The sequence below is a fragment of the Pseudophryne corroboree genome, chromosome 8 (assembly GCF_028390025.1).
Source record: "Pseudophryne corroboree isolate aPseCor3 chromosome 8, aPseCor3.hap2, whole genome shotgun sequence".
NCBI classification, from domain to species: Eukaryota; Metazoa; Chordata; class Amphibia; order Anura; family Myobatrachidae; genus Pseudophryne; species Pseudophryne corroboree.
Window position 1 is genome coordinate 107,105,817 of NC_086451.1, and position 27,680 is coordinate 107,133,496.

General features: G+C 45.9%; 1 protein-coding gene across 4 annotated transcripts in view; it reads right to left on the reverse strand.

Moving 5' to 3' along the window:
* Positions 1 to 27,680, reverse strand: part of DENND1A (DENN domain containing 1A) — a 1,299,692-nt gene that overhangs the window by 68,614 nt on the left and 1,203,398 nt on the right. For 2 of the 4 annotated variants that reach the window (XM_063936848.1, XM_063936850.1), the window contains exon 20: positions 7,774 to 7,833. The exons of the other annotated variants lie outside the window; for them this stretch is intronic. In XM_063936848.1, the coding sequence (XP_063792918.1) occupies positions 7,774 to 7,833 (60 nt within the window). The remainder of the gene's footprint in view (positions 1 to 7,773; positions 7,834 to 27,680) is intronic. 4 annotated transcript variants of the gene reach the window in all.

Sequence of the window (27,680 nt, forward strand, 5' to 3'; positions counted from 1 at the left end):
GGGACTGAAACGCTTGTTTGGGGACTGAGTCTCTGTTCATAATCTCATCCACAGACTGTCTTAAGTATTGCGTCTCTTTCTCATTGCGGGACAATTTATTAGAAATATTGGAAATCATTCAGCCCCGCTAGCCTGGGAAGGTGCACTACACTGAGCACATAGCAATGAGCTCCCTGGGGAAGAGGAACACTCTGCCATACATGAAACACACTCTTTGCCTGACATAGTAAATGTGACAACACACACACAGGAAAGGTTAAAAGCACAATTAACCCACAAAGAGCCCTTCCAGGGGGAGACAGAGATATTTTGGAGCCAGCACACCGGGCCCTTATTTCTAATGCCAAGCTTAGCTGGGTCGCAGACTAAATACGCAGATTGGGGACTTTGTACACTAATAATCGCTCCCCCCCTGCTATGACCCCCTGGTACCGCTGAGGTAATATGGAGTCACACCGGAGGAGCTGCACATCCCTTTCAGTCAGCATCTGTGTCCACTGCAGAGGGAAAATGGCGCTGGTGAGCTGCTGGATCCGCTCATAGTGAAGCCCCACCCCCTGAATGGCGCGCGGTCTTACGCTTTTTTTATACTAGCTGAGGTAATTTGAGCTTAAAATGGAGACAGAACCGTTTTAAGGCTGTGTTTGCCAGTGTGGGTACCGTGTACAGTGTACTGAGACGCAGTTGCGTACTGAGTCTGGAGACGCAATCCGCCCCGGTTAGAAACCGTCCGTCTCCGTAGCCTCATGCCGCCATAATGCACAGCGACCCGCTAACCGCATGTCGGAGTGCCTGATCGTAGCTGTGCTAAATTTAGCACAGCTACGATCAACTCGGAATGACCCCCAGTGTCCTGTCAGCGGGGAAAGGGAACATTAACCCTTCAAGAGGTTGGGCCATCTCCCCCCACCTAAGTCCCACGAAGCAGGCAGCCTGGTGTCATCCAGTCCTGCCTGAAAATAACAAACAGAAAAATAAATGCAGAAAACTCTTCCATAGGTGTGACCGGCTCCTCCGGGCACATTTTCTAAACTGAGTCTGGTAGGAGGGGCACAGAGGGAGGAGCCAGCCTACACTATCAAATTCTTAAAGTGCCCATGGCTGCTAGTGGACCCGTCTATACCCCATGGTACTAAATGGATCCCCAATATCCTCTAGGATGTAAGAGAAAAGACAGCTGTTCCTTAGATCCATATGAAGTGCAGCTCCAAGCACAGCCCACTATCTGGTTGTGCACATAACGAAGCTGGAAAGCCCGATGTGAGCTCACATAGAGGTCCCGGAGCAGCCGCTGACATCAGTGCAGGTGGCAATAAGATGGTGCCTGGATCTTTTAGCACGTTGCGGAGACTGGCAAACAGTGACTGGTATCAGGCGGATAGATGCCCTAACAGGTTTCCCCTACAACAGAGGATTTATCAAAAAAACGCATTTACCCGAACCAGACGGACTGCAAGGGGTCCCATGTTTACACATGGGACCCCTTTCCCCGAATGCAGAGACCCCCGTGACTCCTGTCACAGAAGTTCCCTTCAGCCAATCATGAGAGTGCCACGAAGTGGCGCTTCCTGATTGGCTGAAGGGACCTTCTGTGACAGGAGTCACGGGGGGGGTCTCTGCATTCGGGGAAAGGGGTCCCGTGTGTAAACATGGGACCCCTTTCAGTCCGTCTGGTTCGGGTAAATGCGTTTTTTTTGTTTTGCCAAGTACGTGGATTACAATAAAAGAACCGGACACTGGATCAGGTGAGTATAATTTTATTTTCAGGTACCCCGGACGTCAACATTGGAGACGTGGCCAGAGTCGGCGTGTCAACATAGGTAAGTATGTGTGTCGGCATGTATGTAATAAAGTTATACTTTCACGGTGTCTGTGTCCTGTTTTTATTTGGGTATTTTTTTTGCAGTAGAACTACAGGTACCAGCGGGCCCGTTTCCCCCCCGCATGCTGGTACTTGTGGTTCTCCAAGTACCGGCTTGCGGGGAGGCTTGCTGGGACTTGTAGTTCTTCTGCACAAAAAACAATATTCTTACATTTTCAACAAGGCTATCAGCCTCCCATCCGCAGCCCTTGGATGGGGGGGGGGGGGGGGGACAGCCTCGGGCTTCACCCCTGGCCCTTGGGTGGCTGGGTTGATTGAAGGGGTCCCCACTCCTCCAGGGTACCCCGGCCAGGGGTGACTAGTTGGGTATTTAATGCCACGGCCGCATGGCGCTGTATAAAAGTGACCCCCGGCTGTGGCATTATCTGTCCAGCTAGTGGAGCCCGGTGCTGGTACAAAAAATACGGAGAACCCTACTCTTTTTGTCCCCCGTATTTTTTGCACCAGTACCAGGCGCAGAGCCCGGTGCTGGTTGTTAAAATACGGGGGATCCCCTGTCATTTTTTCCCCCATATTTTGGCAACCAGGACCGGCTCAAAGAGCCCTAGGCTGGTTATGCTTAGGAGGGGGGACCCCACGCAATTTTTTTTCGGGTTTCTTACCGTTTTTTAAACATTTTTAAAAATCTAATCAAAATCCGTCAAATCGGCCCTTTTTTCGACAGCAGGACTGTCGAATTCGTTTTTTATTCAATATGTCGAATTCCGGCACCCACCTGCCGGAATTCGACGGTCGAATTGTGTCGAATTTAAAAACGGGTGAAAAAGTGCCGCAATTCGCCCGGAATTGCATATACCCCATAGCGTGTTGTGACTGAGGGTAATAAATAAAATTAACTAAACTGTCTGGTGTATATAATGACTTGGAGGATACTATAAAGGTATGGAAACCAGCAAAGCCAATAAATATAGGTAAGGCCTACAAGTTTCTGGCACCCAAGTATTCACATTAAAATTATTATTATTGTTATTATTATTATTATTTCAATAACATGTAATATACCAATAAACAGCAACATATTCTAAGTCAAGCCTGCAAGAAATATACTGTATGCTTAGGACTTCACAGACGGTCAAATTGCATTTGGAACTTATTGCATAGCCATTACATTTATAACGTATATTGTGCTGAGTGAGAAGAAAATAAATATCACGATGAATAGTTGCAAACAAGAAATCATGACACGGCCTTTGGGTGGAGCATGACACGCCCCCTCAACAGCCCCTTATTCTCAGAGTAGGTCAAGGGACAGTCAGTAGTACTGTAGCTCTTTGGAATTAGGCTGCTGACAATAAGAATGCACATGGAATTATGACAACAATCAAGACACTGTAGTCAGGAGATAACATTGTCAGCCAGTTCTCCTACACTAGTTACTAAAGTGCGGAGAGGTCTACAGATGGCAATGTGCCAAGTGTGTGTACATATCATAGCTGTTAAAATCTTATATTTAGTATAATAGTCAATAATATTGCATGTCCTGAACATAATAGATTGCCAGCTATTGTGATCTTCCAAGGAAGAGCGTAAAGCAAATTTCTATTGCAATCTTTTAAAACTGAAACACTTACAAAGGTTCAACAATTAGGAAAGCAAATCCATCATCCTATAACAGGACGACGTGCAGAAAACTTTGTGCTTTAATTATATAAACATTTTTATCTGAGAACGATTCTACCATATACTGTAACTAAGCCGCCTAACATTCCCTTAACATTCTCTCTGCTGATTATTTTAACACCTTCATAAATACAATTTCACAAGTGTAATGGGCACCTCTTCACAATGTTTTACAAGTCATCAGGTACAGTACATATGTGACAAACCATGCAGTAGAAGTGTGCTAACACAGCAGGCACAGCACAACATGCATTGTTAGCAACAAGTGACACTCCGTGCCCAGGTATAACATTCTTGTACATTCAAGATCTAGAAATAAGAGCAGAAACGGAACACACAACTTGCATTTGCTCCTTGGGAGGAACAGAAAAAAAGACAGACAAGCAGCAGATGGATGTAAAGTTTACAGAAAAATACAGCTTGTGGCAGCTTATACCTCATCCAGAAAGAACTCTGCACAATCGGCTTCCGTTTCCTAAAAAAACTAATTAGCAATGCAACAAATTAACTCTGCTTGTGTGTAGGGTAGTGCTTTATGTCTTTACTAAAGCCCTATAAAGGCAATGACAGTATACATAATATGAGGAAGACCTGCGCATCGTGGTGGAGGGGGGAGTCTGATCCTAGGGGGGGGTGTCTGCCCCCTAATGCTATACAATTAGTATAATCAAGTGGGATGAGTGAGCGCTCAGTAATTGTATGTTATGTAACTGCAAGAAAAAGCTAAATTACTGTACATATGTTGTTTGTTCAAACTTGTTCACTAATCTACAGGTGTACAATAAAAAAAATGATACAACATAGTGTATGGTAGTGTATGAATTACCACTTAGTAAATGCAATTACTAAAAATAACTAAAGAGGTATCTTGGATAAGTCATTTGTTAATTTGTAGTAATTGCATTTACCCAGTGGTAATTCATTCATTCTTTCATTTGCTACATTATATGTTTGTGTATGCTGTTAATTATATACAGTACCAATAGGTTAGTAACAAGCTTGACCTTACTACATATACTGTAGGTATGTTATTGTGATTTTATTATAGTACATAACACAAGGACTGTGCTATACTGTGAGTGGTTGGACCACTTATACCCCCTTTTCCACTAAACTCCCAGGTCCAACCCGGGTTTGGAACACGGTTTCAACCCAGATCAGACCCCATTCACACCGCACTGACGACCTGGGTTATTTCTGGGTCGGTGTCATTTATACTGCACACAGGTGATCTCTTTCTGTTCTGTCAGCTCTTGGAGAGGACATCACCCGTTTCCACTGCCCCGTTATCAGTGTCCTTCCTGGTTCCAACCCTGCTCGGGTTTCCAGATCATTGGACCTGGGATATTTTTTTGTGACCCTCTTCACCTGAGCCGCACGCTGGGTTACCCTGGCAACAACCCAGGTTTTTGGAGTCGATGAAAAAGGGGTATTAGACTGTACTGGGGTCCTGCCTGTGTGATGTCATTCGCCTTATGTTATGATAGAGTAATGCCTAAAAACTTATTACAAAACTGAGATTAGATTACCAGCCTTGCCTTATATGCATCTTTACACACATTACCCAATGAACTGACAACTGCTAACACTTTAATAATGTATCACTATAGTAGTTAAAAGGTTATAACATAAGAGAGCAGTTGCTTGACTGTCAGCCCTGGTACAACACAAAGGTAAACAATATATATATACAGTTGTTGACTCTTCCTAAATATTCTTAAAAAATGATAATGGGTCGGGCGCACTTTTGTGTGTAATTCTGTATTAAAAATCTAACAGCATTGTCACCTTAACTGATTACAAAATTAGCAGCTCCTATACAACAATCTGGGTGTCAGATCTATAAACCATAGCAGTTGTTACTTTATTATTTTAGCCCAACCATTGCTACTGCTTGTTTTATGATATTGATTCTTTTATAACTATTTACATTTAATGTGATACTATAACCTTTTACATGTGATTAAAATTGACATTTTTTTTATCCTAAATGCGCTCCTTAGTTGTTGCTTTATACTAAAGTAACAACTACTATGGTAAATAATATATATATTTTAAGTATGTTATAGTTCAGAATAATTTCTCTATTCAAAACTGTCCATTGCAGCTTCTTACAAGAAACAAGTGATGCTAAGCCCCTGCTTTGTCCAAACATATCTGATAACCACCCCGTATTAAAAATAAAAAAAGACTTATCAGTTCCCATTCTACAGAAGTGTCCTGGTACTGTACATCTACCCTTCTGTGAGAAATGTGTCCTGGTACTGTACATCTACCCTTCTGTGTGGAATGTGTCCTCGTACTGTACATGTACCCTTCTGTGTGAAATGTGTCCTCAAACTGTACATCTACCCTTCTGTGTGGAATGTGTCCTCGTACTGTACATCTACCCTTCTGTGTGAAATGTGTCCTCAAACTGTACATCTACCCTTCTGTGTGAAATGTGTCCTCGTACTGTACATCTACCCTTCTGTGTGGAATGTGTCCTCATACTGTACATCTACCCTTCTGTGTGAAATGTGTCCTCGTACTGTACATCTACCCTTCTGTGTGGAATGTGTCCTCGTACTGTACATCTACCCTTCTGTGTGAAATGTGTCCTGGTACTGTACATCTACCCTTCTGTGTGAAATGTGTCCTCGTACTGTACATCTACCCTTCTGTGTGGAATGTGTCCTAATACTGTACATCTACCCTTCTGTGTGAAATGTGTCCTGGTACTGTACATCTACCCTTCTGTGTGAAATGTGTCCTCGTACTGTACATCTACCCTTCTGTGTGAAATGTGTCCTCGTACTGTACATCTACCCTTCTGTGTGGAATGTGTCCTCGTTCTGTACATCTACCCTTCTGTGTGAAATGTGTCCTCAAACTGTACATCTACCCTTCTGTGTGAAATGTGTCCTCGTACTGTACATCTACCCTTCTGTGTGGAATGTGTCCTCATACTGTACATCTACCCTTCTGTGTGAAATGTGTCCTCGTACTGTACATCTACCCTTCTGTGTGAAATGTGTCCTCAAACTGTACATCTACCCTTCTGTGTGAAATGTGTCCTCGTACTGTACATCTACCCTTCTGTGTGGAATGTGTCCTCATACTGTACATCTACCCTTCTGTGTGAAATGTGTCCTCGTACTGTACATCTACCCTTCTGTGTGGAATGTGTCCTCGTACTGTACATCTACCCTTCTGTGTGAAATGTGTCCTCGTACTGTACATCTACCCTTCTGTGTGGAATGTGTCCTCATACTGTACATCTACCCTTCTGTGTGAAATGTGTCCTCGTACTGTACATCTACCCTTCTGTGTGGAATGTGTCCTCGTACTGTACATCTACCCTTCTGTGTGAAATGTGTCCTGGTACTGTACATCTACCCTTCTGTGTGAAATGTGTCCTCGTACTGTACATCTACCCTTCTGTGTAAAATATGGCAATATTTTATGCACTATTTCCCCAATTTTTCCTCTTAGTGCTCTATTACTGTACTAGGTACTTAAGATTAGTGTTTAGGTGCAGCTAAGTCTATGGCATGCTAATTGAGAGCTATTTGGTGCAATTTGAGGATAGATGCATGTGAACAGATCTGTAACTGAAACCTCTTCAATGACATTGTAGTGCATCCTGTCTATGGACGACAATTCTTTCATTGCGAACGTCAGCAGAAAAACAAGACTAAAGGGCCCCATACACTAGAACGATAATGCCCGATTTCGGGCATTCAGAACGATATATCGGGTGAAATCGGGCATTTTGGATGCGTTTCCGATCCGATGTGTGTCCCCGTGAGGGTCGGATTTGCTCCCCTAGATCGTTAGTGCTGCACTCGTGATATGTCGGTTCCCGCAGGCATGGCTGGGATCGCATACGATGTATCATGCAAAATGTACCAAATCGTATTGAATCGTATAGAACCACTCTCGGGGAGCTCCCGGGAGAGTTCAAGGGAAATCGCCTCTCACTTCAGCCTCAGACATATTGTTGTAGTGTATGGGGCCCTTAAGGAGTATGGGTAACAGTAAGCCACTATAGCTACTGAGAAGGGACAGCATAACTCGAAAAGAGACAGAACGTGTACAGGCCAGAGGTATGCCAAGCTTGGAGAAATGCAAGTTTCAAAACTTTACCAAAAGAAGGATTATAACGTGCGGCTGTCAGTTTTGCTCATTCAGGGTAAGACAGACCCAACTAAGGAAGTTTATTAGAGCTACAAAGAGCGAGTCAGGGAGAGTTATAAAAGTGAGAGTACAGACTCGCAAACTCTACTCACTGGCACGCTGGAGCGCTGGATCCGCGGTGGAGGAGGCCGTGGTGGGACGATCTTTTCCTGCTGTATTAAAATGGAAACTGACATATCAGTAATAAGTAACATATGACACCTGGAAAGCATAACGTGATTTTTCTAGGGCTCCAACATGATCCACCGCCTGCTGCGAATAGCAAGCCAATTGTCCACCTAGATCATCTGCAACTGTCCGGCCAAAGTCTCATAGCCATGAAACAGAATCTGCATGCAGAAAGGAACATCTGTGTTCTCTGCACTACTTATAGCTGTAGCAGATTATTGTATACTTTATTTATTGGTCACCACTAGGAGTGCACAGCACCATACAAAGTGCATGAAATAGCATAGCCATACCTCGCAACTTTACTGTACTGTGGAGCGGGACACTTGCGTGGCTAAGCCACGCGCGCTCCCGAACAAGGGGTGTGACCTGTGAAAAGGGGGCATGGCTTCGCGGGAGGACCCGCGATCGCGAGCCACGCCCCGTTTTCGTCACTGAGGGGGCATGCCCAGCGCTCTGTGAGCCGCTGGCATGCTCCCTCTCCCTCTGACTCCACTGAATAGACGCTGTGCGCATGCGCACAGCGTCTATTCACCGCTGCTCTGCTAAGCAGAGCAGCGATTGACAGAGCCTCCCAACTGACCCCCCCACCGCGGGACACTGCGGCCCGCGAGTGGGACAGCCCCCAAAAAACGGGACTGTCCCGCGAAAATCGGGACAGTTGGGAGGTATGGCATAGCACAAACATAACAGCATAAAAACAATATGTACATGGCAGTCAGCTATGCCAATATGGTATTTATACTGTAGCCAATTAAACCCACAATACATGCATTCAATTGCAAGTCATTCCATCAAGTAAATGCCACTGTTTGCTTTAATACCTATGTGAAGACATACAGCCACAGAGGCATGTAGGAGTCTCAGTTTTTGATGTTAAACTCTTCTAGCGAATATTATGCATCTAGGCTGTCATTTGCTACCGTCAATATATATGTAAAGTGCCAGCCTCCTGATTGGTGTCGGGATGCCGGCTTCAGCACATCACCGCCTGCATCCAGACCGCTGGGATGCCGAACACATCCAGTTGGTATGCAGGCAACTTTACAGTGTACAAATATACAGTACTAACCCATAGTTGCCTACCCTCCCTCATTCTGCAGGAGACTCCCTGAAATAGCAGCAATCTCCCTCACTCCCTGAACAGTCCAGCAATCTCCCTCATTGCACCTTATCCCCATTATGCAGCTGTTACATTCTTGGGGGAAAAAAGAAATCAGAGATACAGACATTCAAATAGGCTCATCAGTACCATTTCCCTGCATTGGCTATAAGGCACAATGATCCCTATGGCTACATGCATTTTATATAAGGTTTCTCATGGCCACTTACAGTATATGGAACCTCTTGTAGAATACAATACATGAACAAATCCTGCAAAATATCAGTGTCTTTTCTTCAACAAATAGATCTTACTAACTTTGGGGCTCATTTACATTAGGATGTAAGTCATTTTCATTACACGCCTCTCTGACGTAGCAGTATGCGCCCGCACTTATAGGTGTTAGTTTCACAATCTTCCCGAAATGCTTTTTCAAAAGTAGGCAAGTATGTACTAAGCACATCTAATGAAACTTTGCAATGATTAAAAAGCAAACACATATTAACACTGTGGGGCTGTCAGGGCTTGCTGGTGCCAGTTGCCCTTTTGACGCAAATGCATCCCCTCTTATTGAGCCTCTGCATGTACAACACAAAAATATTAGATTTAAAATTTGAGAATTGAATTCACCGAAGAGATGGAGGAGAAATAATTAATATAGCCCCATATTTATGATGAATGACAAAGCAGAATGTGGGAGCCTTTTCAATGTGTGCATAAATCCTTTTTCAAAGATGAAATGGTTAAATTAGACTTAAAGAGAAGAGGAAGAAGAATAGTGAACAAGGAAATCATAAAGCACAGTTATTTGGTGATTTGTTCTCCCCTTCTATTTGCTTTCTCACTGACTATTTGCAGAAGGGAGTTTTCAACGTATAGCAAAGAATGTTTATAAAGCACTGTACAAGCTGCAGACAGCGATGGGAACAGCAGCAGAACACTGGAATAGTGCTGGTAGCAAAGGACAATGGGAACAGCACTTCCCCAAACACTAGGCTATTCTACCCCATTACCACCCACTTTACACAATTCAAGCAAAACTTACTTTTATTCTCCCTTCCTACTCAAACAGCCCTTTGATTCCAAACCCAGCACTGCTGTGTGACTGGATTATATTTTGTAGCCCACTAAACACATTTCACATTGCTGTTTAGCTCTACCAATATGCAGTATGCCGCATGGTAAACATACATAGAATATATGACAGCAGATACATTCTTCTATTAAACTCCTATTTGCCTATTGATTACGTTTACTCAATCTTGTTTTAATCCTGCATCATTACATTGTACAATGTTGCGGATTATGCTGGTACAGATGTGCCCTCATATACCAATCTTAAAGATGCCCAGCGTGAGTGAGCCGCGCTGAGCAGTGTAGTGCACCGACAGAAACATCACTCAATCTGTTCCAGAGACGCAGGGCTGTGACTAGAACCACGCAGGAATTCGTTGTAGCACCTCAGACACAGATTCAGGCTCAGTAGCCCACAAATATACAACGGTGATAATCTTGTTCAGTGGTTTTGTTTCATTTATTAAGACGTACATTTAAGCAAAAGAAATGTTTGGCGCAAGGCAAGTGGTATGGGACTGCTGCAATAGTGTATGAGGACACCTCTGTATTAGGTAAAGAAATGTTTATAATACTGTAGCAATGCAGCACGTCTGTATGTGCAAGATAGGACAGTGGGAACAGTAGTGGTAGGAAAATATACAAAAGTAAAAAAGAATAATATGAACCATATACACTATGTATCTAGATATGTTAAACAAGTGTAGTATAAAAGTTCGACATTTACAATGTAGACACTGACAATGTCGATATGATGCAAGTTGACAGAGGGAATGTCGGCAGTATTATTTTACTCTAAGCATATATGTACATAATATAGACATGCATAATGAAAACATTTTGTCAATATCGACATGTTGCATATCAATATTATGAATTAAGTTGTTGACATTCAGAACCATTTAACATTGGGAACATCAATAATGTGACTGCATACCTTGCAAGGAACACTGGGGACAGAGAATGTAGCAAATACCTGGCACCAGTGCATTGCCATATGAAGTCACACTACTGCCCGCAGTAATACGGCAATTGCTGATGACTGAATGGCACACACTATGCTACAATATATACTGCTGCATAAAGTGTCCCACAGGGGAGGATGCTGGTTACAGGTTATTGCCTGCCTATAGCGGTTACAGAAACGTGCCATCTATTCAGTCCTATGTAGAGAGGATATGACTACAGAAGAGAGGTATACATTAGTGGATCTGACCATCATATAAAGTAATCATTTTTGTATTGTAATTAGGCAATGTTTTGTAAAGTCTACTAATAACTGTATTGCTGCATGCGATAATGTCGGTCTCCTGTTATTGCTGCATGTGATAATGTGGGTCTCCTGTTATTGCTGCATGTGATAATGTGGGTCTCCTGTTATTGCTGCATGTGATAATGTGGGTCTCCTGTTATTGCTGCATGTGATAATGTGGGTCTCATGTTATTGCTGCATGCGACTTGGTGGGTCTCCCATTATTGCTGCATGCGATAATGTGGGTCTCCTGTAATTGCTGCATGCGATAATGTGGTTCTCCCGTTATTGCTGCATGTGATAATGTGGGTCTCCTGTAATTGTTGCATGCGATAATGTGGGTCTCCTATTATTGCTGCATGTGATAATGTGGGTCTCCTGTTTTTGCTGCATGTGATAATGTGGGTCTCCTGTTATTGCTGCGTGTGATAATGTGGGTCTCCTGTTATTGCTGCATGAGATAATGTGGGTCTCCTGTTTTTGCTGCATGTGATAATGTGGGTCTCCTGTTATTGCTGCATGTGATAATGTGGGTCTCCTGTTTTTGCTGCATGTGATAATGTGGGTCTCCTGTTATTGCTGCATGAGATAATGTGGGTCTCATGTTATTGCTGCATGCGATAAGGTGGGTCTCCCATTATTGCTGCATGCGATAATGTGGGTCTCCTGTAATTGCTGCATGCGATAATGTGGTTCTCCCGTTATTGCTGCATGTGATAATGTGGGTCTCCTATTATGGCTGCATGCGATAATGTGGGTCTCCTGTTATTGCTACATGCGATAATGTGGGTCTCCCGTTATTGCTGCATGCGATAATGTGGTTCTCCCGTTATTGCTGCATGCGATAATGTGGGTCTCCTGTTATTGCTGCATGCGATAATGTGGGTCTCCTGTTATTGCTGCATGTGATAATATGGGTCTCCTGTTATTGCTGCATGCGATAATGTGGTTTTCCCGTTATTGCTGCATGCGATAATGTGGGTCTCCTGTTATTGCTGCATGCAATAATGTGGGTCTCCCGTTATTGCTGCATGCGATAATGTGGATCTCCTGTTATTGCTGCATGCGATAATGTGGGTCTCCTGTTATTGCTGCATGTGATAATGTGGGTCTCCTGTTATTGCTGCATGCCATAATGTGGATCTCCTGTAATTGCTGCATGTGATAATGTGGGTCTCCCGTTATTGCTGCATGCGATAATGTGGGTCTCCCGTTATTGCTGCATGTGATAATGTGGGTCTCCCGTTATTGCTGCATGTGATAATGTGGGTCTCCTGTAATTGCAGCATGCGATAATGTGGGTATCCCGTTATTGCTGCATGTGATAATGTGGGTCTCCCGTTATTGCTGCATGCCATAATGTGGGTCTCCTGTAATTGCTGCATGCGATAATGTGGGTCTCCCGTTATTGCTGCATATGATAATGTGGGTCTCCTGTAATTGTTGCATGCGATAATGTGGGTCTCCTGTTATTGCTGCATGTGATAATGTGGGTCTCCTGTTATTGCAGCATGTGATAATGTGGGTCTCCTGTTATTGCTGCATGCGATAATGTGGGTCTCCTGTTATTGCTGCATGCGATAATGTGGGTCTCCTGTAATTGCTGCATGTGATAATGTGGGTCTCCTGTTATTGCTGCATGCGATAATGTGGGTCTCCTGTAATTGCTGCATGTGATAATGTGGGTCTCCCGTTATTGCTGCATGCGATAATGTGGTTCTCCTGTTATTGCTGCATGCGATAATGTGGGTCTCCTGTAATTGCTGCATGTGATAATGTGGGTCTCCCGTTATTGCTGCATGCGATAATGTGGTTCTCCTGTTATTGCTGCATGTGATAATGTGGTTCTGTTATTGCTGCATGTGATAATGTGGGTCTCCTGTAATTGCTGCATGTGATAATGTGCTCTCTGGTGTATTACAGTAAGACATTTAATGACGCAGAGATCTATATTTTGCACATTGCAGGGATACTGGCACTGAATTTGTTAATAGCCTTTTGTGGCATCATCTAAACATGGAGGTGGAAGCACTGAAACACAGCCAGCCTCGAAAATCTGCGTCTGGCACGGGCTCCTCTGGAACGATTCACTCTTCCCACTTCTAGTAAAGAGACAAAAACATGATCATATGGTTCCCATCACAGGTTGTAAAATGTGCAGAGACAGGAGTGGGATGTTCTTCCTGGCCAACTTGGGCTGCTAGCAGATATGTCAGACAGCATAACGCAGATGCATGGAGAACTGTACAGTACCTGTACTCCCTTTATCTCATGTATATATACTTACCCCTGACGTGTTGTAGCTTTTATCTAAGCCAGTAAACAATCATTTACAGGACCTGCAACACTGACGCAGCGAAAATGATAATTACTTTTCCTTTTAGAAATAATTAGCAGAAGACTTCAGAATGCAAATTGCTGTTAAAGCCACGGCTATACAGAAGGAGTCTGCAGTGAAAAACATAACATTAAGGTATATACTGGATTATGTTCAACACACGTATACTGTAGTTGCCAACTTTTCAGAATAGATTGAAGGGAAACTAAACAGGGGCATGTAAGCATTCCGTATGCTGTACTATCTGTATCACGTGTGGCTCCCAGATCTGCGCCCACGCCCTGGCTTATTCTATACTTTTACATCAGAAAGCAGAGAATAAGACTGAATGGGAGTGGCCAGCCTTTGCATCATGTGACCTTCCATTATCAATGCAGTGTGGTTACACAGCACATGAGAGGTAGGTACATTCTCCACAGGCTATGGACTAAAGCTACACCATTTAGGTTGCCATCAATACAATTATCTTACTAGATTAGCCTGTGTATGCAAGGTGGTCTGAGTGGCAAGTGGAAGATCTGAGTAGCATGTGGGGACATTTTAGCATGAGTGATGTAAGAACATCAACATCGTTTTTGGGCTGATTTGCCTGGCACGGTCGTATCATATGTACCACACTGGCAAGCGCCTTATCTGATCTGGTCGCACAGGATGTGACAAGTCAGATAGACAGTGTGTGCAGCTGCAGGGAAGAGAAAACTTCCTGCTGCTGCCACTCTCAGAGACGGGAAGGACCTTCCCACCCAGCAGCTGAAGACAAGGGAGGTCATTCCGAGTTGATCGCTCACTAGCAGTTTTTAGCAGCCGTGCAAACGCATTGCCACCGCCCACTGGGGTGTGTATTTTCGCTTTGCAGAAGTGCGAACGCTTGTGCAGCAGAGCACCTGCAAAATCCTGTTGTGTAAAACAAGACTAGCCCTGTAGTTACTCTTCGTGTGTGTTGATTCTAACGACGGTGGGACGGCTTGTGACATCACACACCCGCCCAGCGTTTTCCCAGCCATGCCTGCGTTTTCCTAAGCACTCCCTAAAAACGGTTGGTTGCCACCCAGAAACGCCCACTTCATGTCAATCTTCCTGCGTTGTGCCGTGTGACTGAAAGCTTTGCTAGAATCTGTGCAAAACCACAAAGGACTTTGCACCCATGCGTCGCGCGTGCGCATTGCGGTGCATGCGCATAAATGCCGATTTTTAGCCTGATCGCTGCGCTGCGAACAACGGCAGCTAGCAATCAACTCGGAATGACCCCCCAATAGCAGCCGCTGGGGAAATGTAAACTAACCCCGTCCCCCCGATTGTATACATGGTGGGTGTTCCGGCTGTTGAAATGATAGTTGCAATGTTTCTGATGTTGCTAACCGATGTTTGTTTGGTGTTTTCTTTGGGAGGGGACAAATTTTTATTTTTTAGAAATAAAATAATTTTGGATAAGTTTAAATACATGTTCTTCACATAATTAACTCATAAAAAAATGTCAATCTGAGAGGTTTTTGAAGAAAAAAAAATGTCAGTTAAGTGGTTAAAAGATGCCTATCAATGGATTAACAAGGAACATGATCCACTTAAATGAAGCAATACAATTACTATGTAGAACAGGGGTGGGGAACCTTTTTTCTACCGAGGGCCATTTGGATATTTATAAAATCCTTCGGGGGCCATACAAAAATTCTCAACTTAAAAAATTACCCTGCCCCCCAGTAGGTCTGCCCCTTAGAGGTACTGTGTGCGCGCGCCGGAGGCGCGCACGTGCAAAAAAATGGGTGTGGCCAGTTAAAATGGGACGTGATACACATATGCCCCCAATAGTGCGGTGCCAGATCCACAATTGCCCCCACAGTGCCAGGTATACAAATGCCCCCACAGTGCCAGGTATACAAATGCCCCTCACAGTGCCAGGTATACAGATGCCCCCACAGTGCCAGGTATACAAATGCCCCTCACAGTGCCAGGTATACAGATGCCCCCACAGTGCCAGGTATACAGATGCCCCCACAGTGCCAGGTATATAAATGCCCCTCACAGTGCCAGGTATACAGATGTCCCCACAGTGCCAGTTATACAAATGCCCCTCACAGTGCCAGGTATACAGATGTCCCCACAGTGCCAAGTATACAAATGCCCCCACAGTGCCAGGTATACAGATGCCCCCACAGTGCCAGGTATACAGATGCCCCCACAGTGCCAGGTATACAAATGTCCCCCACAGTGCCAGGTATACAAATGCCCCCCACAGTGCCAGGTATACAAATGCCCCCACAGTGCCAGGTATACAAATGCCCCCCACAGTGCCAGGTATACAAATGCCCCTCACAGTGCCAGGTATACAGATGTCCCCACAGTGCCAAGTATACAGATGCCCCCACAGTGCCAGGTAAACAGATGCCCCCACAGTGCGAGGTATACAGATGCCCCCACAGTGCCAGGTATACAGATGCCCCCACAGTGCCAGGTATACAGATGCCCCCACAGTGCCAGGTATACAGATGCCCCCACAGTGCCAGGTATACAGATGCCCTCCCCCCTCCCCTCTGTGCTGCTTACCAAGCTCCTTTCGGCGGGACACGGAGGAGAGCGCGGATATGTTGGGCGGCGGCGTGTAGGACTTGAAACCAGCCGCCGGTTCGAGAGCCAATCAGAGCTCGCGGACCGGCAGCCGCGGCTCCTGATTGGCAGCCGGTCCGCGAGCTCTGATTGGCTCACGGACCGGCGGCTGGTTTGAAGTACTACACGCCGCCGCTCTCACCCGACAGCCGCGCTCTCCTCCCTGTTCCGACAGCTGAGACACGCTGCCGCCGGACTGAGCGGCAGCGTGTCTCACTGACACAAGCTGGTGGGCCATTCCAAACGGCTTCGCGGGCCGTAGGTTCCCCACCCCTGATGTAGAAAATCTTATAAAAATATGTACAGGAATAATTTCTCTTAATATGCAGAAATGGAAGGACTGTACTATACAGTGGGTTGTCAGTAAAAAATAAGAATTTACTTACCGATAATTCTATTTCTCGTAGTCCGTAGTGGATGCTGGGGACTCCGTAAGGACCATGGGGAATAGCGGCTCCGCAGGAGACTGGGCACAAAAGTAAAGCTTTAGAACTACCTGGTGTGCACTGGCTCCTCCCCCCATGACCCTCCTCCAAGCCTCAGTTAGGATACTGTGCCCGGACGAGCGTACACAATAAGGAAGGATTTTGAATCCCGGGTAAGACTCATACCAGCCACACCAATCACACCGTACAACTCGTGATCTAAACCCAGTTAACAGCATGATAACAGAGGAGCCTCTAGAAAAGATGGCTCACTACAGCAATAACCCGATTTTTTGGTAACAATAACTATGTACCAGTATTGCAGACAATCCGCACTTGGGATGGGCGCCCAGCATCCACTACGGACTACGAGAAATAGAATTATCGGTAAGTAAATTCTTATTTTCTCTAACGTCCTAAGTGGATGCTGGGGACTCCGTAAGGACCATGGGGATTATACCAAAGCTCCCAAACGGGCGGGAGAGTGCGGATGACTCTGCAGCACCAAATGAGAGAACTCCAGGTCCTCCTCAGCCAGGGTATCAATTTTGTAGAATTTTACAAACGTATTTGCTCCTGACCAAGTAGCTGCTCGGCAAAGTTGTAAAGCCGAGACCCCTCGGGCAACCGCCCAAGATGAGCCCATCTTCCTTGTGGAGTGGGCATTTACAGATTTTTGGCTGTGGCAGGCCTGCCACAGAATGTGCAAGCTGAATTGTACTACAAATCCAACGAGCAATAGTCTGCTTAGAAGCAGGAGCACCCAGCTTGTTGGGTGCATACAGGATAAACAGCGAGTCAGATTTTCTGACTCCAGCCGTCCTGGAAACATATATTTTCAGGGCCCTGACAACGTCTAGCAACTTGGAGTCCTCCAAGTCCCTAGTAGCCGCAGGCACCACAATAGGTTGGTTCAGGTGAAACGCTAAAACCACCTTAGGGAGAAACTGAGGACGAGTCCTCAATTCCGCCCTGTCCGAATGGAAAATCAGATAAGGGCTTTTACAGGATAAAGCCGCCAATTCTGACACGCGCCTGGCCCAGGCCAGGGCCAACAGCATGACCACTTTCCATGTGAGATATTTTAACTCCACAGATATAAGTGGTTCAAACCAATGTGACTTTTGGAACCCAAAAACTACATTGAGATCCCAAGGTGCCACTGGAGGCACAAAAGGAGGCTGTATATGCAGTACCCCTTTTACAACGTCTGAACTTCAGGGACTGAAGCTAGTTCTTTTTGGAAGAAAATTGACAGGGCCGAAATTTGAACCTTAATGGACCCCAATTTCAGGCCCATGGACACTCCTGTTTGCAGGAAATGTAGGAATCGACCCAGTTGAATTTCCTCCGTCGGGCCTTACGGGCCTCGCACCACGCAACATATTTTCGCCAAATGCGGTGATAATGTTTTGCGGTTACATCCTTCCTGGCTTTGATCAGGATAGGGATGACTTCATCCGGAATGCCTTTTTTCCTTCAGGATCCGGCGTTCAACCGCCATGCCGTCAAACGCAGCCGCGGTAAGTCTTGGAACAGACAGGGTCCTTGCTGGAGCAGGTCCCTTCTTAGAGGTAGAGGCCACGGATCCTCCGTGAGCATCTCTTGAAGTTCCAGTTACCAAGTCCTTCTTGGCCAATCCGGAGCCACGAATATAGTGCTTACTCCTCTCCATCTTATCAATCTCAGTACCTTGGGTATGAGAGGCAGATGAGGGAACACATACACTGACTGTGTTATGATTCCAGCACTCTGGTCTGAGGTGGTCCTATTGCAAGGACCGGAGCACTGGAACGGAATGCTGGGGAAGGGAGCGGGAATAGAAAGTAGCCCCTGGCGCCCTAACTCCGTTGTCTCGCCCGTGTTGTCAGAAATCCCCTGCGAGACTATGGTTGCTTGAGCCCATGGCAGCCGCGTTTGAAGGGCGGATTATGTATGCCCAACTCCGATGCCCCCTCAGGTCTTAATGGGAGACAAAGGGAAATCCGAGACAGGGTGATAACAAGGGGCCCTCTGACTAAACAACCAGGCCAGGGGCTACAAGCTAACTGACTAAACCTGAGGTATGTGCGGTTACCCGCCAGGGAAAAGGACAACCAAAATCCACTAGTCCGTACTCCTACCCAGCACCGCTGGATACCAGAGTGGATCTGTGGGAGCGGAATCCTCCGCAAAAGCTCCGAAACACAAATAATAAATGACAAATAATAAAGCGGCCCAAGCCGCAACACACGGCTACGCCGTGACTCACGAACACCACTGGATGTTCAAAAGGTGCTCAGTCAGGACTCCAGGAACAGATGACGACTTCCGAGTACAGGACAACTGAGAACAGGAACGACCGGATACAGCAGGACTGGAAACACTCACAGCAAACAGATTCAGCATGCAGGAAGCTATTACCGGCGTCTGTGAGAAGCCCAGGAAGTGTATTTAACAGGGAGTCCTCCAATCAGCTGTTTGGAGGCTGATTGGATTAGATGCCATACAGCTGCCAAGCTGCATGGCCAGGAAAACAGATATCTATTAATTAAATTTAACCCAGCAACGGGGAAACGCAGTCCGTAAGTGGCGTCCCCGTTGCTAGGGTCCGTGCGGCTCCGTGCGCCCGGCGTCTAGCGTTGCCAGGGAGCCGGCGGCTGTACGCGCACGGCGTCCCTGGTTGCTAGGCGCCGGGCCGCACCGACGAGCGGACCCCGGCGCCTAACAGACTGGTACACCCACGGTGTTACCAGAGCGTCTACAGCTATTGCCTGAGGGTCCCTTGACCTGGCGCAATACCTGTCGAGTTTTTCCCAACGGTTTATAATCATGTGGAAGACTTCTGGGTGAAGTCCCCACTCTCCCGGGTGGAGGTCGTGTCTGCTGAGGAAGTCTGCTTCCCAGTTGTCCACTCCCGGAATTGCTGACAGTGCTATCACATGATTTTCCGCCCAGCGAAGAATCCTTGCAGCTTCTGCCATTGCCCTCCTGCTTCTTGTGCCACCCTGTCTGTTTACGTGGGTGACTGCCGTGATGTTGTCCGACTGGATCAACACCGGCTGACCTTGAAGCAGAGGTCTTGCTAAGCTTAGAGCATTGTAAATGGCCCTTAGCTTCAGGATATTTATGTGAAGTGATGTCTCCAGGCTTGACCATAAGCCCTGGAAATTCCTTCCCTGTGTGACTGCTCCCCAGCCTCGCAGGCTGGCATCCGTGGTCACCAGGACCCAGTCCTGAATGCCGAATCTGCGGCCCTCTAGAAGATGAGCACTCTGCAAACAACACAGGAGGGACACCCTTGTTCTTGGTGACAGGGTTATCCGCTGATGCATCTGAAGATGCGACCCGGACCATTTGTCCAGCAGGTCCCACTGGAAAGTTCTTGCGTGGAATCTGCCGAATGGGATTGCTTCGTAGGAAGCCACCATTTTACCCAGAACCCTTGTGCATTGATGCACTGAGACTTGGCTCGGTTTTAGGAGGTTCCTGACTAGCTCGGATAACTCCCTGGCTTTCTCCTCCGGGAGAAACACCTTTTTCTGGACTGTGTCCAGGATCATCCCTAGGAACAGAAGACGAGTCGTCGGAACCAGCTGCGATTTTGGAATATTGAGAATCCAATCGTGCTGCCGCAACACTACCTGAGATAGTGCTACACCGACCTCCAACTGTTCCCTGGATCTTACCCTTATCAGGGAATCGTCCAAGTAAGGGATAACTAAAATTCCCTTCCTTCGAAGGAATATCATCATTTCGGCCATTACCTTGGTAAAGACCCGGGGTGCCGTGGACCATCCATACGGCAGCGTCTGAACTGATAGTGACAGTTCTGTACCATAAACCTGAGGTACCCTTGGTGAGAAGGGTAAATTTAGACATGAAGGTAAGCATCCTTGATGTCCCGAGACATCATGTAGTCCCCTTCTTCCAGGTTCGCAATCACTGCTCTGAGTGACTCAATCTTGAATTTGAACCTCTGTATGTAAGTGTTCAAAGATTTTAGATTTAGAATCGGTCTCACCGAGCCGTCCGGCTTCGGTACCACAACAGTGTGGAATAATACCCCGTTCCCTGTTGCAGGAGGGGTACCTTGATTATCACCTGCTGGGAATACAGCTTGTGAATGGCTTCCAAAACTGTCTCCCTGTCAGAAGGAGACATCGGTAAAGCCGACTTTAGGAAACGGCGAGGGGGAGACGTCTCGAATTCCAATTTGTACCCCTGAGATATCACCTGAAGGATCCAGGGGTCTACTTGCGAGTGAGCCCACTGCGCGCTGAAATTCATTGAGACGGGCCCCCCACCGTGCCTGATTCTGCTTGTAAAGCCCCAGCGTCATACTGAGGGCTTGGCAGAGGCGGGAGAGGGTTTCTGTTCCTGGGAACTGGCTGATTTCTGTAGCCTTTTTCCTCTCCCTCTGTCACGGGGCAGAAATGAGGAACCTTTTGCCCGCTTGTCCACGAAAAGACTGCGCCTGATAATACGGCGTCTTCTCATGTTGAGAGGCGACCTGGGGTACAAACGTGGATTTCCCAGCTGTTGCCGTGGCCACCAGGTCTGAAAGACCGACCCCAAATAACTCCTCCCCTTAATAAGGCAATACTTCCAAATGCCGTTTGAAATCCGCATCACCTGACCACTGTCGTGTCCATAACCCTCTACTGGTAGAAATGGACAACGCACTTAGACTTGATGCCAGTCGGCAAATATTCCGCTGTGCATCACGCATATATAGAAATGCATCTTTTAAATGCTCTATAGGCAAAAATATACTGTCCCTATCTAGGGTATCAATATTTTCAGTCAGGGAATCCGACCACGCCAACCCAGCACTGCACATCCAGGCTGAGGCGATTGCTGGTCGCAGTATAACACCAGTATGTGTGTAAATACATTTTAGGATACCCTTCTGCTTTCTATCAGCAGGATCCTTAAGGGCGGCCATCTCAGGAGAGGGTAGAGCCCTTACAAGCGTGTGAGCGCTTTATCCACCCTAGGGGGTGTTTCCCAACGCACCCTAACCTCTGGCGGGAAAGGATATAATGCCAATAACATTTTAGAAATTATCAGTTGTTATCGGGGGAAACCCACGCATCATCACACACCTCATTTAATTTCTCAGATTCAGGAAAACTACAGGTAGTTTTTCCTCACCGAACATAATACCCCTTTTTTGGTGGTACTCGTATTATCAGAAATGTGTAAAACATTTTTCATTGCCTCCATCATGTAACGTGTGGCCCTACTGGAAGTCACATTTGTCTCTTCACCGTCGACACTGGAGTCAGTATCCGTGTCGGCGTCTATATCTGCCATCTGAGGTAACGGGCGCTTTAGAGCCCCTGACGGCCTATGAGACGTCTGGACAGGCACAAGCTGAGTAGCCGGCTGTCTCATGTCAACCACTGTCTTTTATACAGAGCTGACACTGTCACGTAATTCCTTGCAACAGTTCATCCACTCAGGTGTCGACCCCCTAGGGGGTGACATCACTATTACAGGCAATCTGCTCCATCTCCACATCATTTTTCTCCTCATACATGTCGACACAAACGTACCGACATACAGCACACACACAGGGAATGCTCTGATAGAGGACAGGACCCCACTAGCCCTTTGGGGAGACAGAGGGAGAGTTTGCCAGCACACACCAGAGCGCTATATATATACAGGGATAACCTTATATAAGTGTTTTTCCCCTTATAGCTGCTGTATCTTTAATACTGCGCGTAATTAGTGCCCCCCCTCTCTTTTTTAACCCTTTCTGTAGTGTAGTGACTGCAGGGGAGAGCCAGGGAGCTTCCCTCCAACGGAGCTGTGAGGGAAAATGGCGCCAGTGTGCTGAGGAGATAGGCTCCGCCCCCTTATCGGCGGCCTTATCTCCCGTTTTTCTATGTATTCTGGCAGGGGTTAAATGCATCCATATAGCCCAGGAGCTATATGTGATGCATTTTTTGCCATCCAAGGTGTTTTTATTGCGTCTCAGGGCGCCCCCCCCCAGCGCCCTGCACCCTCAGTGACCGGAGTGTGAAGTGTGCTGAGAGCAATGGCGCACAGCTGCAGTGCTGTGCGCTACCTTGTTGAAGACAGGACGTCTTCTGCCGCCGATTTTCCGGACCTCTTCTGTCTTCTGGCTCTGTAAGGGGGCCGGCGGCGCGGCTCTGGGACCCATCCATGGCTGGGCCTGTGATCGTCCCTCTGAAGCTAATGTCCAGTAGCCTAAGAAGCCCAATCCACTCTGCACGCAGGTGAGTTCGCTTCTTCTCCCCTTAGTCCCTCGATGCAGTGAGCCTGTTGCCAGCAGGTCTCACTGAAAATAAAAAACCTAAAACTAAACTTTTCACTAAGCAGCTCAGGAGAGCCACCTAGTGTGCACCCTTCTCGTTCGGGCACAAAAATCTAACTGAGGCTTGGAGGAGGGTCATAGGGGGAGGAGCCAGTGCACACCAGGTAGTTCTAAAGCTTTACTTTTGTGCCCAGTCTCCTGCGGAGCCGCTATTCCCCATGGTCCTTACGGAGTCCCCAGCATCCACTTAGGACGTTAGAGAAATAAGAGATATCTTCTGGGTCCAATATATAGAACCTAAGAAGCCCCCCAAAATAAGGCACTTATGCATAATGCCACTGCAGCATTGTCCCTCTGCCCCTGCTAGTCAAATATGAGATACATAGAATTTTACTGAAAGGGCGGGGCAAGAATAGTGTGAATAAAAAAGGTGTAATGGACCGGTCTATCGGGAAGCGGGACATTCTGGGAGAGTTTGCAAGTACAGTATGCACTAATGTCACTTTTGCAGGAAGGTCCTTTATGGGGATGCGGTCAAGATCCCGCCGGACGGGATCCCTACGGTCGGAATACCGACACCGGGATCCCGACTGGCACAATCCCAACATATTCTCCCTCTGTGGGTGTCCACGACACCCATAGAGGGAGAATAAATTAGTGTGCCGAGCGTGGCGAGCGCAGCGAGCCTGCAAGGGGCTGCGTTGCGCTTGCCCCCCTGCCGGGATTGTGCTGGTCGGGATCCCGGTGTCGGTATTCCAACCGCCGGGATCCCGTCCTGCGGGATCTCGTACTGATCCCCCTCTATGGGCCCTGTTATATTCTCTGTAATGTACTGTCATTTTCTGTGCACTTCTACAGGGTGCAAGGGGAAAAATTGCGATTTTGGTGGTGGCGAAGTTCAGCCACACTGGGTGTCATTGCCTGCAATGTAATCAGAGTGTTGAAACTACTGTAAAGCCAGAATTGCAATGGTCAGAAATCAGTAGTCTTATTTTAGGTAAAGTTACCATTTGACATTAATACATAATACAATTTTTGCATTACTGGACTGAATAATATAAATTAAATGGCATTAACACAAATATGTCCCCCATCCTACCTTTCCCTCCTATTGGCAGGCTGGGCTTCTCTAGCCTGTCCAATAGCTGGAGCACGCACATACACTACAGTACATGATGAGGCAATTTCCATTCATAGCCTGAGGTTGGCTGAATGATGATCGGGTGGAATGGACAGGTTTGAAAGACAAACCAAATGATTCAGACATTTTTTTTCCTCCTTTCTCATGCTGTGAATGAGCCTAATCCAGTATCCTACACTGAGAGAGAATTATTCAAACTAATCCTTTAGTTAGCTGGTTTGTGTGATTTGCACTTGTGTGTATGGCAAGCTTAAGCAAGTGACTGTGACTGGGATCTCACCAGTTGCTTTGCAAAAATGCACTACTGTATGTGGATTGGTGGGAGTGTCTGCAACACTGATGTCACAGCAACTTTCTCAGCTTTTTGACACACATGAGGTGAGATCCCAATAGGACATGGTCCTAAAGGTGCAGGAAGAGCCTCTGCAATGCAGTAAGAAGGTAAAGTAATACAGTACATTACTTTTTATTAACAGAGCGGAAATGCAATGTCAGATAACACTCATATATATTTTTATTTCATAGTTCATATCTGAACGTTTAATGGACCTATCTCTTTTAGCATAGGTACTTAAAAAAGATATCAAACATTGTTACTTAAAAAAACAAAACCAGTAGCCAAAATAATTGTGGGCACGGCAATATTCTGAATGCATAGTATTTTTGGCAAACTTTTAGAAATAATACTTTACCATCAAATAATACTTTACCAGACCATCAAAATGACAGAACAACATTACAGTAATGTCGCTGCCAGCAGATGTGCGCGCTTGAATGGTGCAATACTTGACTTGCTCTGTCTAGCACCACCCAGCAAAACAGCCCCCACAGAGGTGAAGAGCCACGTTAGCCTTTATTATATAGGATAATCCACTTTGAAATTGTGCACATATGAAAGTAAAAGACTTTGGGAATTACCTATATTACTTTTATATATATATATATATATATATATATATATATATATATATATATATATATATATATATTGTTCACACACACAAACTTCAGACAACAGATGTTGTTCACAATGCCCACCAAATCTATTGGCCACACTGGGCCATGTAGGAATGTCATTTAAACCATGGTGGGATACTTTGACAGAATTAAGGGGAGTTATCCCGGGCTCCAGAGAGAGTCGGCAGATCTTCCAGAGAGCAGTTACTTTATGCAATTATCTCATGAAGACCAGCCCACCTCAGTAAGCATCATGTGGGTCACATAGCTCTGTTATATGGAGATGGGTGGAGCTTATGTAACTGCCCTGCCTGTCTGATGACGAATGTTGTCACCAAGCCCCATCCACCCCTTCATTTCCTTTCCTATATTGCCTCCACACCTCCAGGAAACATGCTATAAAAAGTAAATAAATATGATTTAACCTGACTTCCAAGATGAATATATCATGTCTTGAAGTTTCTTAACCACATGGACTTAAACTGATAAGTGTGACATTGAGGTACTGATGTTACAAATGTTAAGGCTAAAGGACCGTGAAGTTAAACAACTTCATCTTTAACCAAGGGGGTCACTAACCATAAAAAAGATAGATTGAGACTTCCAGATTCCACTTCTCTTTGTTGTGAAGGGGATGAGGGTGGGGCTGACGATATGATTTGCGACATTATGCGTTGTCTATGGTGGATGAGGATGCAATTTGTCATCGTACAGTGGTGGGTAGTGCCTGATTATAATCCCCTCATTATGATCAGGCACCCTCTCCGGCTACTCCCCTCGATCGAAATTGATGACATTTGTGTCACTGTGTAGCGTGGGGTGAAGAAAATCGTATCATCACTTACAGTGGACATTATGGGTGATTTGGATCAAGAAAAACTGAAGTGCCCAAGGCAGAGGTTCCCAAGCGCGGTCCTCAAGGCAGCCCATTTAACCATCTGTGCTGAGCCATGGATATACCCAAGTACTGGACTGTTGGGGTGCCTTGAGGACCGCGTTTGGGAACCTCTGGCCCAAGGTTTGATTTTATATCACACATGCATTGTGTCAAACTATAAACAACCAATAAAGTTTAACTTTATGGGTTCAATTCAATTAGGAAAGAAATTGCAAAAGTGATTTTTTTTATTAAGAACCTTGCATCCGAGAAATGTGAGATTCAATTAGAAATGCAAATTTGCAGCAAGCTTGTGTCACTTTTCTACAAAAAACAACCCGGCAGACTTGCTTGAAAAAGTGGTTAAACCATCCTGGGCCCCACAAGAGTGGCAACTGAGATACCAGGAACATACAGAAGACTACTAGTAGCCGTAAGGAAAGTATTAGCGGTTCTTAAAAGGTGTCAAATGGATGATTCTTGCACTTTTATGTATAAGTGTTAACAAGTGTTGTTCAGAAAATTAAACTACTTCCAGTATTTTGGGGAACAGACAGAAGTCTGCAAAAGTGTTTTCTAGCGTTTTTATACAAATTAGCAAAAAGTTGTAAAAGCTTTGTAGCTGCCATCTGCAAGTTCTAAAACCCCTCTCATATCGATACAACACCTGCACGTACCTGTGCCACATCTTTTAACACATTTTGGAGCTTTTTAGAGAAAAATCACCTGTGACATGTCTATATCGGCCATCTTATGCTATTTAAACACCTCCCGGTGTAAGATAATGCATTGGGAGGGTGCACCAGAGGTTCTGCACTGTGTCCCGTGTCGAAGTCGAAAAATATTGCAGTACACACATCATGTACAAACTACACACAGATGGCCTCCGTGCGCGTACTTATTCTGCCGTGCGTGCACATATTCGCAATTTGCGTATGGTCGCTCCCGCGGTCCTGCGTATTAGAGCATGGTATGAGTATTTACGGTAGTGTTTGTAGTCGCATGGAAAATCCATAAAAACACATTACATATTTAATCCAAATAGTGCACAATGTACACAGTCTCCCTGCATCACACCAGCAAGTTAGAATAGTTTAAATGGTATCAGAACAAAGGGATTCACCTTTACAGGATAGGAGGGGACAGAACAAGGTTATAAGGTGGTGTTTGGTATCCAGCTGTAGGGTATTTTAAGGGCAATATTCCGGTGTTGGTTTGCAGAAGATCACACGCTCCTGCGAATAGTTATGCGCAGGAGCAGAACTGTGTTTACTGTACATTTGGTATGCGGCGGGAACCCAGAGGAGACCACCTACAAGTGCACCTGGAACAGATATCGCCCACCTATTCAAACCAACCTATGACCTCTCCTGTACTGTAAATGACCATCCCTGTGTCCAATGGACAAAGAGATTACAGTATCCATTGTGTTAGGTTTTGGAATATTGTATAAAAGAGCCAGCTGCATGCCCGGCCACACACAGACTCCGAAGGTCATCTACCTTGATGACTGAGGACCAGACTGGGAAGCGCAGGCGAAACCAAACACGTATGTACCATTGATTGTAGCCATTCTTCTATTGTATTGTATTGTTTATATTGTAACCCCCTGCAAGTAAAGAACCATTGGTGGGTTAGACCCCAACCTAGTTTTGAATTACAATTGGTGTCGTGTCCCATTTCCTTGCTAAGGTTTAAAGTGTATTTATAGCCACTCGGGCTGCTGCATTGTGCTAACAGCGTATTGGCCTGTGTTCGCAAACTGTGTAGTCACTACGCCCTTTCGGCGTACATAC